At 42.9% G+C, this 19,678-nt stretch overlaps 1 protein-coding gene across 2 annotated transcripts in view; it reads right to left on the reverse strand.

Moving 5' to 3' along the window:
* LOC101472437 (phospholipid phosphatase-related protein type 4) overlaps nt 1-19,678 on the reverse strand; it is an 84,088-nt gene that overhangs the window by 57,151 nt on the left and 7,259 nt on the right. For both annotated transcript variants that reach the window (XM_076877087.1, XM_004575218.5), the window contains exon 2: nt 5,294-5,479. In XM_076877087.1, coding sequence (XP_076733202.1) covers nt 5,294-5,479 — 186 coding nt within the window. The remainder of the gene's footprint in view (nt 1-5,293; nt 5,480-19,678) is intronic.

Here is a 19,678-nt window from a genome sequence, read left to right on the forward strand (position 1 = left end):
CCTAGGCGGAGTAGTCGAACGCAGATCCACTGAGCGCTCAACACAGACAGCATCGTCAGAAGAAAAGTTGATCAAATAAATAAAAAAATTTGTATTGTTTGATACATATGCGTACCGAACCGAAAGCACTGTATCGAACGGTTCAATATCGATACGAGTATCGTTGCACCCCTAATATATATATATATATATATATATATATATATATATATAACTAAACACCCAGCACGCCCCTGCGGGCGGTTTATCCTTCAAGCTCGGGTCCTCTACCAGAGGCCTGGGAGCTTGAGGGTCCTGCGCAGTATCTTAGCTGTTCCCAGGACTGCGCTCTTCTGGACAGAGATCTCCGATGTTGTTCCCGGGATCTGCTGGAGCCACTCGCCTAGCTTGGGAGTCACCGCACCTAGTGCTCCGATTACCACGGGGACCACCGTTACCTTCACCCTCCACATCCTCTCGAGCTCTTCTCTGAGCCCTTGGTATTTCTCCAGCTTCTCGTGTTCCTTCTTCCTGATATTGCTGTCATTCGGAACCGCTACATCGATCACTACGGCCGTCTTCTTCTGTTTGTCTACCACCACTATGTCCGGTTGGTTAGCCACCACCATTTTGTCCGTCTGTATCTGGAAGTCCCACAGGATCTTAGCTCGGTCATTCTCCACCACCCTTGGGGGCATCTCCCATTTTGACCTCGGGACTTCCAGGTTATACTCGGCACAGATGTTCCTGTACACTATGCCGGCCACTTGGTTATGGTGTTCCATGTATGCCTTGTCTGCTAGCATCTTGCACCCTGCTGTTATGTGCTGGATTGTCTCTGGGGCATCTTTACACAGCCTGCACCTGGGGTCTTGCCTGGTGTGATAGACCCCAGCCTCTATGGATCTTGTACTCAGAGCTTGTTCTTGTGCTGCCATGATTAGTGCCTCTGTGCTGTCTTTCAGTCCAGCTTTGTCCAGCCACTGGTAGGATTTCTGGATATCAGCCACCTCCTCTATCTGCCGGTGGTACATACCGTGCAGGGCCTGTCCTTCCATGATGGTTCCTCGTCTCCCTCCTCTTTCTTGGGTTTCTGCTGCCTGAGGTATTCACTGAGCACTCGGTCAGTTGGGGCCATCTTCCCAATGTATTCTTGGATGTTCGTTGTCTCATCCTGGACTGTGGTGCTGACACTCACCAGTCCCCGGCCCCCTTCCTTCCGCTTAGCGTACAGCCTCAGGGTGCTGGACTTGGGGTGAAACCCTCCATGCATGGTAAGGAGCTTTCTTGTCTTTATGTCAGTGGCTTCTATCTCCTCCTTTGGCCAGCCTATTACCCCAGCAGGGTACCTGATCACGGGCAGGGCGTACGTGTTGATGGCCCGGATCTTGTTCTTACCATTCAGCTGACTCCTCAGGATTTGCCTGACCCTCTGCAGGTACTTGGTGGTTGCAGCCTTTCTAGCAGCCTCTTCATGGTTCCCATTCGCCTGCGGGATCCCCAAGTACTTGTAACTGTCCTCTATGTCTGCAATGTTGCCTTCTGGTGGTTCAATCCCCTCAGTTCTGACTACCTTCCCTCTTTTTGTTACCATCCGACTACACTTCTCCAGTCCGAACGACATTCCAATGTCATTGCTGTATAGCCTGGTAGTGTGGATCAGTGAATCGATGTCTCGTTCACTCTTGGCATACAGCTTGATGTCATCCATGTACAGGAGGTGGCTGACAACTGCTCCGTTCCGTAGTTGGTATCCGTAGCCAGTCTTGTTAATGATCTCACTGAGGGGGTTCAGGCCTATGCAGAACAGCAGTGGGGACAGAGCATCTCCTTGGTAGATCCCGCACTTGATGGTGACTTGTGCTATGGGCTTGGAGTTGGCCTCTAGTGTTGTACGCCACATCCCCATTGAGTTCCTGATGAAGGCTCTTAGGGTCCCATTGATCTTGTACAATTCTAGGCATTCCAGTATCCAGCTGTGGGGCATTGAGTCATAGGCCTTCTTGTAATCAATCCAGGCAGTGCACAGGTTGGTCAGTCTGGTCTTGCAGTCTCGGCTGACTTTTCTGTCTACCAGTAGCTGGTGTTTTGCGCCTCTGGTATTCTTGCCAATCCCTTTCTGTGTCCCGCTCATGTATTGACCCATGTGCCTGTTCATCTTAGCCGATATGATGCCTGACAGGAGCTTCCATGTAGTACTGAGGCAGGTTATTGGTCGGTAGTTGGAGGGGACCGGTCCCTTCTTGGGGTCCTTGGGGATCAGGACCGTCCGGCCTTCAGTTAGCCATTCCGGGTGTCTCTCGTTAACTAGCAGCTGGTTCATTTGTGCTGCCAGACGCTCGTGGAGTGCAGTCAGCTTCTTCAGCCAGTAGGTGTGAACCATGTCGGGCCCTGGTGCTGTCCAACTCTTCATACTGGAGACCCTTTCTTGGATATCTGCCACTGTGATGGTTACTGGACCCTGTTCAGGGAAGTCGCTGTGGTCTGCCCTCAGATCCTCTAGCCACTGAGCATTGCCGTTATGGGTTGCATCCTTCTCCCATATGCTCTTCCAGTATTGCTCCGTCTCCAGCCTTGGTGGTGCTGTTCTCTTATTGTTCCCTTGCCACTGAGAGTACACCTATACTGGTTCTGTGGAGAACAGCTGGTTTATTCTCCTGCCTTCTATCTCTCTGGTGTACCTCCTCAAGCGGCTGGCCAAGGCTGTGAGTCTTTGCTTGGCAGTTTCCAAGGCCTCAGGTATGGACAGCTTGCTGTATTTCTTAGGCACCTTATTTGTTGCACCTTTCTGCAACTCCGTTAGTTGGCTAACCTCCCTCCGTGCTACTTTGATCTTGCCCTCTAGCCTCCTTCTCCATGGAGGGTACTGCCCCTTGTCGCTGTTCAACTTGTAGCCAAGCATCTCACTGTACGGCTATCATTTGTTAACATGACGCTTGTTCTTATACATGTAATACATTTATTACCAACCTGAAAGCTTATCCGCTGGTCATTCGACATGACGAATGACTTCTGAAATCTTAATCTAGCTCATGATGCTGTAGATTTCCGTTTCGGTCCACTAGTAAAACCTAGTTCTATTAATCTGCACTCATTACTCTTGAACCGGAAGTAAGTCCCCAAAAACTGAATTTTGGAACCGAAACTGAATGGTGAGAAGTGAATCTGAAATTATTTGAGAGCTAAATTTTTAAAGGATAATATACAGTTTCAAAGCAAATGAATTCATTACCAAAATATAAAATTCAATTTCAATTTAGTGATGATCATTTTCAAACCAATAAACTGAACTTCAAATTAGGCTAATTCATATTCAGTTTCTAAAAGCATTTATTCAAGTTACAATTCAGATTCAATCCGAGCAATTCAAATGTAACTTATTCAAATTCAGTTTCTTTATTTTAAAGTGGATGGTAAAGCGGATGCTGCATCCAGGAGCGAAACAACCGCATTATACTGCTAACTTAACTTCTGCTCCTTGCAAGCATATGTGTGGACAGCATGCTAACACTAAGCTAGCAAGAAGTCAGCATGACTATAAAGACTGTAGCCTATAGGTTTATAATGATACCATATATAATGATAAATGGTAAGTATGAGACAATGGATTTCATGTCATTTTATGGAGAAATGTAAGAGTAATGTAATGAGTAGTATAACAAATTACTTTCTCCTGGGAGTAGTTTAGCAATGCACTGCATTGATTTTAATAAAAGTGTTCTGTGTGTGTGTAATACATTACTTTTTATGAGTGATGACCCCAACAGTGGTTACAACAAAGAGGGGAAAAACTTCCAACACGCACAAACATTTAACCACACGGCATGATATTAATTTGTACAAATGTATTAATGTTATTATGACACAAATGACATGCTGCTTAGCCTGTGAGAGCCATATAAGAACTCATAAGACATATAGATAATTTTCATGTTACCTATAAAAAAGACCAACATTAAGTTCAATGAGGAGAGATGATTAGAAAGAATGAACGTGATTTATTGATGAAAAGAATATAGATAGCGGATAGACTCTGGTGGCCCGTCTCAGCGGAGTGGGTGAAAGGGATTAGAGCAGGACGGAGATGCTGGTGGTGGAGATGAAGGTGGCTTGAATGGAGCCTGAGTGATGAGAGGTAGAGATGGGGAGGAGGTGGGTTGCACAAAGCCGTCTGCAAGGAGAATGATAGATGCCAATGAGATTTAAAGTATACAGCATGAATGCTGATTGGCCTGGAGAAGGTCAGGAGAATGTGATTGGACTAGACCAGTGATGATGAGTGATGATGGGAGTGCTTAGATTTAGCTGGCAGCACCTGGATGTGGACAGATGTGAGGCCATACATCTTCTTTATTGAACTTGTGCATAAGCTTCATTTGTATTAAAAAAGTCAGTTCAAAATAATTCATGTCAACAGAGAAATGGCTGGATTATTTCTGTTAGTACAACATAGAAACAGTGTAGAGCTTTCACTGCTCTCAGGTTGGTCAGACTCCCACAGCATTGGGAACAGATCTACAAAATGAGTAGGAGTGCAGATCTGCTGTGGGAAGATTGCTTTCCCAGTCAAACACAATTTACTACATTTGTCTCCACAAAGAAAAGAAGGAGACTTAACAGCTCTATTAGTCAGACAAGGAATACATTTACCTAGTTTAGTTATGTTTTATTTGTGGAAACTACAACCCTCTTTTCAAAGATGTGTAGACACTATATTAAACGTAAATAAAAAGACAACATAATAACCTACAATTTGCTGAAAGCGTATACTGGGGACGATCCACCCAAAGTGGCCAGGGAATGATATAGATGAAAACAAAAGAGGGAGCATAAGGAACAAAAAGAGATGAAGAGAGGGTAAACAGCAGGCCTAACGCTTGCCACTGGTACAACTGTTGATGGTGCAGAAGCAGCAGCCCCGACAGCAAACGTGGGGAAATTTGAAAAACATTTCACCCCTAAACTTTGTTCTACGAGTTGCGTGAGCCCACAGCGACGGTAGAGGAAGTGCCCGGCTTCATTAAGGGATTTGACTGGGCGGAGTCGGTAATGAAAATGAATGAACAGGTTGCGGTCAGTGCGTGAAAGTCCAGTGCACAGTGATCAGCCAAAAAGTGTGTCGGCCCACCGGGCAAATGCCTGATATGCCCATTTCAGCCCTGCAGTATTAGTGTCAAGTTTGAAAGTCTAGTATTATGACTAGCCTAATTCCCACCTACACCTGTAATCACAGTCCCTGAAAGCAAGTGGTGTTTTAGACACTATGTTACTGTGCTAGCCAATGTGAAAGCTGCACGTGTGGAGATGTACTTACAGTGACAGTAGGTGCAGCGAAGGCCAGGCTGAAGAGCAAAGGCAATGGACAGACTTCCTGTCTTGGGAGGATGTATGGCAGAGATAGACTGCGATCATTACAACTGTACCCAGAATGCACCGGCTGGAAAATATCCGTCAGCTCCAGGAAGTAAAGACTGACAATAGAGGAGGCCAGAATAGGGAGCTGCAGAACAGAACACAGACCGATGCAAAACAAATGAACACAGTGTGTGGAGATGAAGTTAGGAGAAATACATCAATACAAAAAAATCACACACTTGTTTAAAAACAATAAACTGCATGGATATAAGAAATTGACCTGTCTCATTGTGTCTGTTGAAGACTTGTCCTCATTTTTATAGATTCAGGCCAGAGTAACTCAACTAACTTAAAGTACTCATTCAGGTATTTGTCACAGATAAATGGTAAATGGCCTGTATTTGTATAGCGCTTTTACTAGTCCCTAAGGACCCCAAAGCACTTCATACATCCAGTCATCCACCCATTCACACACACATTCACACACTGATACTCCATATGAAGCAATGCCCAAACATTACTCCGTTTACTGCCCTCCCCCCGGCTCAGAGATTTAGTGGGGTGTTGTATATGAGTGTGGACTTGTATACAGTTAAACATGTGTGGGTTATAAAATGGCAAATTCTGAATATTGATTTGAAAATAATGGAATTTGAACAAAGGGGGTTGAAACAGAAAACGTGTAAATGTCATGCTACTCCTTTTTGAGCATAAACACTGTGTAGATATTAGATATTCATGGAAACTTGATGTTTTTACGTTTTTCTCTTGTTATTTTAGTTATATTTACATGTTCAAAATAAACTGTTCTGCCTATCCACATTTTATATGTACATTCACAGGTTAGGTGCTCCTGTTTAAGTGCTTGTTGATGCAAATATCTAGTCAGCCAGTCACAATGTCACAACACAATGCATTAAGGCATGTAGCCATGATCAAGGCTACCTGATGAAGTCCAAACCAAGTGTCACAGTGGGGAAGAAAGGTGATTTAAATGAAGATGAAAGTAGCGTGGTCGTTGGTGCTGCTCTGAGTATTTCAGAAACTGCTGAACTACCAGGATAACACAACCTGCTTCCAGCAGGATAACACACCTTGTCACAAAGGTGAAATAATCTTAAACTGGTTTCTTTGAACACGGCAATTAGCTCACTGCACTCAAATATACTCTATAGCAGGGGTCCCCAACCCCTGGACTCCGGTCCAAATGTGGAGATCAAGGGGGTTTACTCCGGACCTAAAGCATTTTCCCATTTTCTATGTCGTTAGATATTTTATTCCTGCTGGCTGCAGTGGCTGACTTTTGAACAGGCGCGATGGGCAGCTATGTGGGTCAGCGACGTTCTAGTCCACACTCTAAGCCAGCTGGTGGCGGTATTGCACCACCAACTGCCAAAAAAACGACAAAGAAGAACAATGCAGGCCATTCAATGCGGGTTGCTAAGTGACTATCTTGGAAGCTCGCACTTGCTGACAGCACAATGACGACTTGGTGGTGCACAGAAGACTGGGTAAAAGAAGATGGCTCTGTCAAAAATATGTAAAGTGGACTATGAAAGATGAATGGCCATTCCCCATCTGTGAATGCTACTCATGACCACTGATCAGTGGTTGTTGATCAATGGTCATGACAATTTGCATATTATTGATCAAGGAGCTGATCTCACAGCCCATTGTTCCTTCAGTGGGCTGGTTTCAGTCATTGTGCAAATGTCCTGTTTATAAGACTGAAACCTGCAGTCAGCTGAGACTGAAGACGTCACCTGATGATGACGAAACGTTTCTCCCACTGAAAACATCCTGACGAACAGAATCAAACTTTTGGGATTTACTTACCTGGTTGATTGAGCATCGAGACACATTAATGTTGGTTTGTGTGCAATAGATTATTGCATAATTTCTTTGTTAAATAGTTTTAATATCAGTACTTGAACTGGATTGCACTTTTCTGTTCAGCAGATGATGTAATGAGCACATGAATAATTGATCAGTAGTTACAAGATAAAAATCTATATTGTTAATTAAATGTTTAATAAACATGAAAGAAAATATTTTTGTTGGTTCATTTAAAATGTTCTGACCCCAGATTGACTGGATGATGGAGTGGACCTCCTGCTATTGTAGCTGGATACCGCTGCTCTGTAGTCACCAGATCTCAGTCCCACAGAGCATCTTTGGGATGTGTTGGAATGACCGAACAGGAAGGTTTCTATGGAGCACGTCTGATTTTGGTTGGCACTGAATGATTTAAAGAAGCCGAAAAAGAAAATATAATTGAAAAATATTTTTGGATTTACATATAATTTGCATCCTACTTGTCTTTCTAAACCAGCCAGAACAACTGAAAGTCCATTTTAAGTTGGATTAACTCCTTCCTATGTTTGTGGTGTATTACATTCAACTGTTTCATAAAATGTAAATAGAACCTAAGTACATGTAAAATTTATTGTATTATCCTTTTCTAACACTTTTATGTTTTAACTGATTTAAAGAAGAAACACAAAAGACAAAGTGCTACATTTTAGATCTCTCTTTAACCTGTCAGTCAAATGTTCAACAGAAAGAAGCATCATATTGCATATTTTTGGCTTATTTAATGATACAATTATCTGCACTGCACATATGTGAAACCCAGGGGTTAAAGTGGGCCAGAGTGATCTGCGTAATTTCAAATGGCTGAATCAAAATCCCCAAACACACAAACTGTTCCCACGCAGTTTGTCAGAAAACATATCTGTGAGCTAAATGTGCAGAAAACATGTGCAGCACTGATAGCTGCAGGAAAATGTAAGAGGAAGAGGAGAGATTATTTTCAAAGGTGAGGACTGCTCAGCAAGCTCACATGTAACGTCCTAAATCGCTGTAGGTATTTAAAATCAGATCATTTATCAAGTTTTTGGCTTGTTTTTCTGAAACATCTTGCAAAACGAGCTGACGTATGCAAATGTTGGGTTATTCACAGGTTGCATGAAAATACCAGGCAGCTTAGCGCAGCATAAAGTGGTGTGTTAGCAGGACTGTGATAACGTTTACAGTGATGCATTATGTTGGACTGGCTAAATCTCGATTACATCAAAGGTAACAGACATTAGTTTATAACACTGGTCAGATTCACTCACTGAATTCCACCTGTTATACCAGCTATCAGCCGTAGAACTCACATAACATTTGTTTATATCTTTTTGAAATTTGGCTGGCTAAATCCACACAGAGAAGCTATTACTGAAGCAGCACAGCTGATCACAGCCTGCACACAAAGAATGTACTGCTCCTACGGGGTAAGAGCATCACAGGAGCACAAGCTAGCTAATGTGGCTTAGCTGCTCAAAAGTGTATGCAACTAAAAAGTTGTGTTGGTTCTCAGTCACCTAGGTCATGGCAGTCTAAGGAGAAAGGAACGTTTCTTGAAGACATTTCACCTCTCATCTGAGAAGCTTCTTCAGTTCTAAAAGCCGAAGGTGGAGAGTCCCAGGTATTTAACCTGGGTTGGAGCTGACCCACTCACCATCACATAGCAAGGTCTCACACCCATGACCTCTGCTTATCTCAGAGGCGTCCTCCTTCGTTTGTTTACTGCTGAGAAACCAAATAATGTTCATTTGTCTATTTAGGGTCCTGAGCTCCAGCATCATGACAGGTATGGCTTAACAGCTTGGACATATCAAACATATGACTCCAGCAGACAATCTATACTGCATTTAAAACATGTTTCTCTCCATGTTTGCTCTGATGACTGTCAGGCAGTATTGGGAATACATGTTGTGTTTCAGTGTCAGCAACAAACAAAGTTTCTTGTTTCTAAGCTGGCAAACCCTAATGTCTCTGCTCCTGAGCCGACTGAGCATCTGTGACTGTTTCTGTGTTCACCAGCCCAAGAAATTAGATAATGAATGTTGTTTTTCTCAGCCTGTGAAGACACAGCCTGAATTTTGTGTTGCCAAGCTGCCATGGCAGAGTCTTTCTGTGGTGCTTCACTTGAGACTATGCTAGTAGCACAGCTAAAGCCTTCAAGGACTGTCGCTCCATCTGGAGCCCAGGTAAGCACTGTTTCTGTTGTTGCTACTCCTAAAGACTGTTGTGCTCTCTTGTCTGTGCCAATAATGATTATAGCTCCACCAGTGATTGCCCCTGAGCCTTCACCTCCACCTGTGTCTGCTCCTAGGCCAGCACGGACCCAGCACTCTCCTGCACCCGTTCCAGTTCTTAGTCTGCTGATTAAATTGTGTCCACAATGAAGATTCAAATTTTAAGGATCAACTCCTGGATTTGTGAGTGAACAACCTGTGAGTAGCAAACTTATCAGGGAGGGAAAACAGACCAAACTCATGTCATACACGAACAAACAAATTAGGTTCCTTTGCTGGCTGCAGGACGTCCTGCAAACAGCAGCAGGGTTTGCTTGAGGTGTTAAGGAAGACTGTAAAAACATCTGGTAGCTCAGCAGACTAATTAAAAATTTAACAAGCAAATATACAGCTTGAACTTTCAGGTGGAACCACATAATTTCATGGAAAAGATCAAGAACGAACACGGAGACACAGAAACCCATCATGGTGTTAAACTGACACAAGCTCACAGCAGGGTTCACATAGATTGAACTAAGTGGTGATATTTTATCTATTTTAAGAAATTGTTTTAATAATGACAGCAAGAATAAAGATTTCTAAAACTGTTGTTTTTTTACTATTATTATTATTTTTCTGTATCGTTCCAATCAGCCTTTATCTGTCTGTCTTTCCACATAAACAGGTAGCGATTTTAGCATTAGCATCTTGGCTAATCCAATCAGATGGCGACAGACAACATGTCATTCCACACCTGCAGAAGAAAATACTGCTAATGATGACTTGTGACAATATGTCTCTTGTGTAAATAAACACATACATCCAAATGTATTGTTGTTTTTAATAATGGTAAATGGCCTGTATTTGTATAGCACTTTACTTAGTCCCTAAAGACCCCAAAGCGCTTTACACTACAATAATGGTAAGCAACAATGCGTGCTCCACGGCTAGTCTGCCAGAAAATATAACAAGATATCAAATTTAAAATAATCCAAAGAACATGTGTAGCTGCTACTGTACAAAGAGATGAAACATGCCAAAGATGATTGGTTCAGGTAAAACAAGCAAGTCAAAGGTCAAGCAGAACTGGGTACAAGAGGCTGATTAATAGTACTTTTGCTTGAAGAGCCCACCCCAGTTGAAAGTAGGAGTGTGCCACATATGTTATATACTGATTTCATTGCTATAGCAATGCCATTTTCTTGTTCCTTAGTGTAATGAACGAGCCCAGGCATGTCTGAGAGCAAGAGCTGCTTGTCTGATCATAAGTATCTGCGTCAGCAACCTACAAAGCACCGTACCTTGAAGATATGCAAGAAAACTGATATGCAAGAAACAAACTTGTTTCACTACTTGGGGCAAAAGCACAGCACTGAGTACAACCAGGCTACAGACGAGGGAACACCAGCAGCTGGTCATGTTTAACCCAGATGACTACACTAAACATCAATGGAGCGCTCGTAACTGTACCAGGAGCAGCAAACAATGGATGGAAATTATAAAATATTTTATTATGTCAAAATATTGTGTAGGGTTCTGATGAGTTACACGGTTACTTTAATGACTGATAAACTAAAGCGTAAAGCAGTTATTTTGCAGTTATTTACAGTAAAGACCCTACATATTAATCAGTAATTTTCATTTTATTATTTCATTGGAAAAAGTCATTGGTTACACTGGATCCAACAACTGAAAGCAGTTAAGTAGCTGACACACTGTAACAGGTAGGGCTGCCACGATTAGCGGACTAGTTACGATTACGTCGACTATCAAAATCGTCGACAACTAATTTAATAGTCGACTTGTCGTGTGAAGCTTTGTAAGATCCTGAAAGACGCCGGAATAAGTTGTAGGATTCATCCATCCAACCATAATCTTCCGCTTATCCAGGGCGGGGTCGCGGGGGCAGCAGCCCAAGCGGAGAAGCCCATCCTTGTCAGATGCCCGAACCACCTCAGCTGGCTCCTTTCGATGTGGAGCAGCGGCTCTACTCTGAGCCCCTCCCGGATGGCCAAACTTCTCACCCCATCTCTAAGGGAGAGGCCAGCCACCCTTCGGAGGAAGCTCATTTCCGCTGCTTGTACTCGCGATCTTGTTCTTTCAGCCACTACCCACAGCTAGTGACCATAGGTGAGGGTAGGGGCGTAGATCGACCGGTAGTTGTAGGATTTAAAAGTGTAATAACGGACTGAAACAGAAGATGGCAGCACTGCATCTACAAGGATGCCAGCTGCCCTTAAACGCCAAAGAAGAAGAAGCAGTCTCCGTCAGGGGCTGCATCCTCCTGAGGCCCCATTTCTAGGCCGATTACGTCACAGCGATGCGACGAAAGCTGTCTAAATTCAAAGAGTCCTCCAAATGCATCCGCCTTTTCCCCAGATTTGAAGGATGGGTCGCGTGTATCCTTTGTGGCCCAGCCTATCCCAGAATTCATAGCGCGATCCAGCTAATTCCAGTTTCCAACAATGGCGGCCGCTACTTTTTACTACTACTCTTATTACTCTTTCTGGGTCACAAAATAAACTTTTAACATTTTCAGGTGAGAATGTAGCTGTGTACACTTCATATATCTGCTCGGTTTATCAAGACCACATATTTGTAAAGCGCTCCGACGTTTTCGGAGACGTCTGCTACCCACCAGCTCGATAACTGACCGGGAGGTCACTAGAGCCGGCAATAACACCAAACTCCCGGCACATCGTTTTCAGACCCCCACGGTCTTTCGCTACTCAGGTTAAACAAGATATATAAGTCGATCGTGGCTCAAGAGTTGGGAGTTCGTCTTGTAATCGGAAGGTTGCCGGTTCGAGCCCCGGCTCCGACAGTCTCGGTCGTTGTGTCCTTGGGCGAGACACTTCACCCGTTGCCTACTGGTGGTGGTCAGAGGGCCCAGTGGCGCCAGTGTTCGGCAGCCTCGCCTCTGTCAGTGCGCCCCAGGGCGGCTGTGGCTACGCTGTAGCTTGCCATCACCAGTGTGTGAATGTGTGTGTGAATGGGTGGATGATTGTGTATAGTGTAAAGTGCTTTGGGGTCCTTAGGACCAAGTAAAGTGCTATACAAATACAGACCATTTACCACTTAGATAACTTAAAAATGTGATTGTTTAGCTTTTTTCAGTGTTTTGTTTGTTCCTCAGTAAATCGGTTTGGCTGAGATTAAAGTTATAGTTTTCACATAGCTGAATAAACGTCAAACAGAAAACTGGTTAAACAGAAGTGTGAGATGCTTGAAAATTTACTCCAGCGTCCTGTTATATTTGAGATATGAAGGATCAGATGGCTGAGTTTATTAAACTCCACTGAGACAATCTGCAAATCTCATTAAAAGTTTAATAAACTATCGAGGACTTTCGGTGAGGCATGTAGAGACATGGTCACGCCACATTGAGCTCCGTCTGTACTCTCCCTTTCTAGCAGCCGAAGCCAAAAGAGAAACATTGCAGAGCGTGATGAAAAACATGCGGGCAGAGGCCTTGGACCAAGCTCTATCGCCTGTCGGTGCAAGTATTTCTCAAAATGTAACCTTGCTGCGGTCGGTCCAAGACAACTTAAACATGCAGGTAGCTAAAGTGGATATGCCACTGGTCAAGGTCGATAACCTACAGGGCTCAGTCCGCCAAGTCAAAAAAGATGCTAACAACTGTATAACTGAAATGGGCAAGCTCACACTCAAGATTAATCAGTTGGAAGATCGAGAACGGAGAAACAACATCAGAATCACTAACCTACCAGTGGGAATCGAAAGGGATCCTTGCGAGATGGCATAACTCAGCTCATAACCTCAGGACGTCGGAGCAGTATGCATCACGTGATAGAGCGGCTGTGGCGTGCGAGACCTGTCGGCAGTCTGGTTGAGCATTTGGAGCCTCGCTACCAAACCAGCATTTAATCTCAGAGAAAGGTATCCCAGAGAAGTAAAGCAAGTGTGTAAGTTCATCTCTGAATGTTTGTAAAACATTCCCACATTAAGCTTAACAACTGATATAAGGAGCTACAGCCTCTTCTCTCTCCCTCCCTCTCTTGGTGCTGCTTCAATCATGAAACTGATCAATGATCAGCTGATCGGCTTTTCTCTCTTGTTTGTTTATCGCCCACTTTGCGCCAGAAAGAGGAAACCAGCGGCTGAACAACAGCAGCACGTTTAAGCTTGATCAGCTGCTGTTAGAATTTATTTAATATTACTTTCTACACCAGGATCTTTTTCTACAGCTGACGGCTGTAACTGTGCAGGGGCGGATCTAGCAAAGTTTAGCCAGGGGGGCCGATAGGGCATGAACAGGGAAAAGGGGGCACAAAGACATACTTTTCTTTCTTATTCTCATGTCTAGCTTTTAACAAATAATTATCTGAATCTTACAACCAAAGTTTTCATCTAATATAAAATGTATAGTCCATTATTATATATCAGAACTATTAAGTCAAATTTTTAACTTAGTAAGCTATAGTACTTTTTCCTTTGGGTACCATCTGTGCAGTCTGCAATTCTGTTGAACGAAGATATTGAATCTATTTAATTACTGTAGAAGAATAATTGATTTCTGTGCATTTTTTTGCACATACATTAAATTAAAGTTGATTACGTCGATTAAACATCTATTTTTCTTTTTGCTGGGAGTTTGCAACCCTATTAGTTAGGTTGCTTAATATTTCCTTCTTTTTTTTTGCCTGTCCCATTTGGTTCTTTAGCCATCAGAATTGTTGAAGACCAACAAGGATACCCAATGGATTTATTTTGCCAAATGGATCATCATGGCCTTGCCGTATTGGTCCATTTGATCGACCTTTGTTTTTATTATTTATTATATTTTATTTTCAGTTGTTACAGACGGGACAGATATGAGTGAGGGATAGGAAAGGGAGAAAGAAAGAGGAAGGAAAAGAAAAACAGAAGGGGAGAGGGACAGTGAAAAAGGGAAAAAAAAATCTCCTGGATCACCTGTTGAGAGAAAAAGAATAGAAAACAAGCAAAAAAAAAAACCAAAGCAACATACTAAACACAACACCATCGCATTAATCTAGCTAAGTGTAAACAGCAGTAAACACTAAATATTCAATGTTGTTGTGCAGCACGCAGGACCAACAGCGCACAATGTGCTTTGAAGTAGCAGCCAAGAAAGGTGTAGTTTATGTCTATGGACAGTGAACACCTGTGTGGATCAGCACGCTTGTATTCAAATGGTTTCCACATGTAACGGTCTGCAAGAGGATGGAGAGAGCCATAGCCCCGCCCCCCAGGGCATGAAGCAGGCATGGAGGAGATCCAGGCCCCAGACATCCAGAGGCCCCAGAGTGCGAGAGCCCAAGGAGGACCACCAGAGGGGCATCCGTGCCACCCTCATGGGAAGGGCTGAGGATCCCCAGACGAGGCGTCACCCAGTAGCCACCGAGCAGAAGCTAGAGGGGGCTGCACCGGCGTGCCCGCCGGCTCTGCCGGCAGCCAGCTGTGCCAGAGTGAACCGAGCCGCAGGCCCGAAGGCTGGAGGCCCGAGGGCCCCCCGCACCCCGGAGGAGGCCTGACCGAGCAACAGGCACCAGGCCCCACTTAGGTTGCTTAATATTTCCACTAAGTACTCTTTAAAATGCCAGAATATGAAGGATGGAGCAGGTTTAAATTTATTAGATTGATCAGTTTTGTTGAACTATGAAATATTTTGGGTGCAGTGTATTTTTTGCATACAGGTATAACAGAATAGCTTTTGTGTTGTTGTTTATTTAAACTTGAGTATGAACTTATACAAAATGCAGCAAGATATTTAAAAAACTATTTTATTGATCAAAAAATACACTATATCGGATTTATATCGGTATCGGACATAAAAAAGTGGTATCGTGCCATCTGTAGTATAAAGTGGGATATATTACAAAAATCTAGACCAGAAGGAGGATGGGCAGTCCCAAATTTCAAACTATACCATTTGGCATTCACATTGAAATATATCAGGCAATGGTTGGATCCAGATGCAATGGCCCCATGGTTGGACATTGGAAAACACCTTGTAACCTCGATTACACTACAAGACTTTCTTTTCTCTGGGATTTCACTTAAACAGTGCTCATTGGAGTTACAGTAAATGGTACAAATTCAAATGCTTAGTTTCCAGGAGCTGGTTACTCGCTATACAGTCCCAGAGCAGTCATTATTTCACCATTTTAGATTACGCTCAGCCCTCAAATCGCATAATATCCAGTGGGGAGACAATTTAAAGTTACACTTAATTGTAGAGCTGGTGCAAAACTCACCTAAAAGAATAGCTTCATCTATCTATTTGAATCAATTAAAGTGGTTAAAATCCCAAGATTTTCTATTAAAGAATGGCAAAAAGACCTGGCAGGCCAACAGGAGAAGATGGCCTGGACCACAACCTGGGCCAATGTTGCCAGTTGATCAAAGAATCCCAGCCACCAATTTATCCATTATAAGATTAACCCTTGAGCCCACTGGTGCCATATAAATACAACTGAATTGAATGCAGCATTCTCAGGACTAGTGTAATATTTAGTAATAATATTAACTTACTGTGTTTCATAGTTATTAGCTTATTGAGTTGATTTACTGGCCTACAGACACCTGCTTCAGTGACAGAAAAGGATATTTTACACAGAGACAACGATCTATCATTTACTCAGCTGTCGTCAATGACTTCCCTTTAATCCTCATGGATGTTTTATTAAGTACATACAGGAAGAGAAATTTGAAGATGTGCCAAACAAAGCAAAGCCTTTGTGGATACTGTGCACAGAGGGAAGCAGGCTACAGTAAGGATGTTTTCCTCCTCTTAATGTCTGTAGCTCTGAATGCAGAGATATAAAAATACACCCCATTCAGTGGGCCATGTTGCCTAGCAGCCAGTTAGTGGGTAGGATGGTGTGACAGTGTGTGAGATAGGCAATGTACCAGACACAGAGCAACTCTGTCACGGAAAGAAAGAGAAACTGTGATTGACAGAGAATGTTTTCCACCTAAACTCTGTGCCAGGGGCAAACAATGAGCTGAAACGTAATCGTGCACGCTCCTCACAGTTAGCATCGCACGGCAATATTTTATGTATAGCACAGAATCAGCAAACCCTACATGCAAGCAGGCTTCCTCTTCATTACACATTCATATGAAATTCACACATTTTAGCTGAAAATACAACATTTTGGAAAGACTGGCTCGGGAATCTGCCGCGGGTCGGTAGATGGCATGGATCACCTGTGTTACTGTGCATCATAGAGCAGAAAAATATCAACAGGCCTAAAAGCTGGGTGTGTGAGTGAATATAGAGAATTGTGTAGAGGTTGTTTTGTGCGATGCACTGTCAGAATTGTCCTGGCATGCCTTCTCACTAATGCCTTTAGATTAGAGCTGGGCGATATAAGATTTTTTCATATCACGATATGTTTTTTTCATTTCAGGCGATAACGATATCTATCACGATATAAGCCAAATAACTATATTTGTAAGATTTAAATGTGCCGTTGCTCACAAGTAAAATGTGAAATAATCAGCAGCTTGTTTTTAAATATTTATTTCCCATAATAAGTTCAACAGGGTAGATGTACTTAAGGAACATGAGACTTTTTCAGATAAATAAAGGCAAATATTGCAAACTACACAAAAGGCAGCCGCTAAAGCGTTTAAGTTTCAAAACAGAACAAACGAAACAGACTAAATTGTCAATTCCACTTAGAAACAAAATATTAATTCTAAAAATAAATCTTAGTTTGTTTTACAGAATAACAGACAAAACTGACTAACTTTTGTCAATATCAAATAAACTGAGAACTAAAAGGAAATTCTCAATCTCTCCTTGTTGTATAGCTGAGCTTTTCAAACAGTTTTAACAGTTACTTTAGTCTGACAAAAGCCGAATGACGAATTAGCGCTTCCAGTCAGAGACTGAGGCGACGTCCACACGTACACGGGTATTTTTGAAAACGGAGATTTTCCGTTTTCGTTTTAAAAAATAATCCCGTCCACACATAAAGGCAGAAATGAAGGAAAACGCTGCTATGAACATGCCAAAGCAGCAGGTGGCGCTAGATTCCTAACCGTGCAGAAATGTTGGCCAATCAGAAGTCTAGAAGCCTCGGTGGGAAAAGTAAACAAAGCTGGGGCATAGAAGCAGAACCGAGTTGTATGTGTGGAGGGACAGTAACTGTGTGTGTATATGTGAGCATTTAAACACTGCAGAGAGTAGAATTAACAGTATTGTAGAAATTCATTTCACCGAAACAATAACGTGGCGCACAGTGTGACGTCAAAAAATGCGCACACCTTTGACGCTGCGTTTTCTCCGTTTTTCTAGTCCACACGTAAATGCAAAAACGGAGTTTTCAAAAATATCCACCCTGGCCGGAGTTTTTAAAAATCTTCGTTTTCAGTGACCAAAAACACCGTTTATGTGTGGACGAAAGGTGCAAACGCATAGAAAAATCTGTGTTTTCAAAAATACCCGGGTACGTGTGGACGTAGCCTGAGCATGCACCAGTTTATTATATTTCCAGACTTGCTTTCGGCACATTTACAGTGCACGCTACTCTGTTTTTTGTCAGACTTGAAATAGCCGAAATACCTTCACACTACGGAACTTCTTTGGCTCTTCTGTTCGACAATCTCTCCGGCATTGGAACCAACATCTGTTTTCTCTTCGGTCACGCTCGGTTGATTTTTCTAGTCGGCACACTCATTTCCTCCATTACCCGGGCGGTACGGTGGCTGGCTGCTTCCCAAACATGTACGGCTTGGCACTTGTGCTGTACGTAACAAGTCACGTGACGTGACGCTGCAGCTGTGATTGGTTCGGCTCTGCGCTACTTAATTTGGATTGGCTGTTCTTTTTTTTTTTTTAAAGAGGACAAGAGCGGCGAGGTCTATCGCGATAGCTTAATTTTTCTATCGAGAAAAAGTTACATACATATCGTTATCGTTCTATCGCCCAGCTCTACTTTAGATTTAGCTGGGCCTGACCACTGGAACGATTATGTCTCAGGGCCAGAAATAGCCACGTATCCAACGTCCAACTTCAAACATGACAGTAAGTGAAGGGACCATGAAGAGAAAATTAGAGCGTTCAAAGACTCGCTGTGCTGTCAGACACTTGACCAAGCAGCCAGGCGTGGTTTTACCTCCCATCCTTTCTCTGGACTCCTGTTTCTGCCACACACTCTAAGGAACATGCCCCACTGGTTTGGACGACACATTGGTGCCTGCCATGTGGTTGTTTTGGTGTGTTCGGAGCCAGACGTTAACATTTAAGGAGGAAATAGGGTTGTCTGCTAATGCTTGCACACATACGTGCACATGCATATACTCCACATGCTGCTGGTACTGCCAAAAGGTCTTACTCTGTGCCACGTCATGTTACAACCTGTGGTACAAGAACAAGTGGCCTACAGGAGGTGATGGCAGAGTCAGAGGTTTTCTGAACAGCATCATTAATCAAACTCACAGAAATGCTTTTACAGACTCACACATGTTCTTTTCTTGGCTCTTTGTCTACTTGTCATTAATTAATCAGTCAGTAATTAGAAAAAACAAACTGAGATTTTACTTCCAGTGGCAAACGCCTGTGCACAGTACACAACAGGACAGCGTGTACATTCCTGGGTTGTCCTGAAGACTGATTTTTTGACCTTTGGGGGTTTCGGAGTAATCAGCAACAAATAATCAAAGCTTCCCCCAGCAAGTGGAGGGTTGGGGTGGCGAACAATGACACGTCTAATTTGATAAACACAGCAAAATCACCATTAACGTGAGTTCAAGACAACGTTGACATTTCAGCTAGTTAAAAGTAGATCACTCAGATAGAAATTCACAAGCAGCAGAAAAGCTCTTACTGTCTCCTTTCACACTGCTGCTCTCTGTCACTGTCTGAAACCTTGTTTTTCACATTCATCATCGTTGTGAAGCAGTAGGATCCTGTCACCAGATTTCTGCTAAAGGGAACTTGAAAAATGTCTAAATCTAGCAACAATTTGGCGAAATTAGCAGCAGTGAGAAGAAATGTGAAAACAGGAAATCAGCTGACACGATGAAGTATGTTTGGCCTTTTCTGTGCTTTTATTTATTTCAGGTTCTTTATGTTTGGCTACTGCAGATTTTAAGAAATAATTCTACTCATATATGACGCTGTGTGGTCAAATACATCAGCGATCTTCAGCAGCAGTTTGCAGAAGGTTTGTCAAAAATTCTCTTGGGACATTTGTCACTTTGTCGTTCATTTTCAGTCCAGTCCTTGTACCTGAATATTTTCAGAGCAATGATTTTTGTTTGTTAAGTCATGTAACTGACATAAC

This window comes from Maylandia zebra, linkage group LG18 (assembly GCF_041146795.1).
Source record: "Maylandia zebra isolate NMK-2024a linkage group LG18, Mzebra_GT3a, whole genome shotgun sequence".
Taxonomy (NCBI): domain Eukaryota; kingdom Metazoa; phylum Chordata; class Actinopteri; order Cichliformes; family Cichlidae; genus Maylandia; species Maylandia zebra.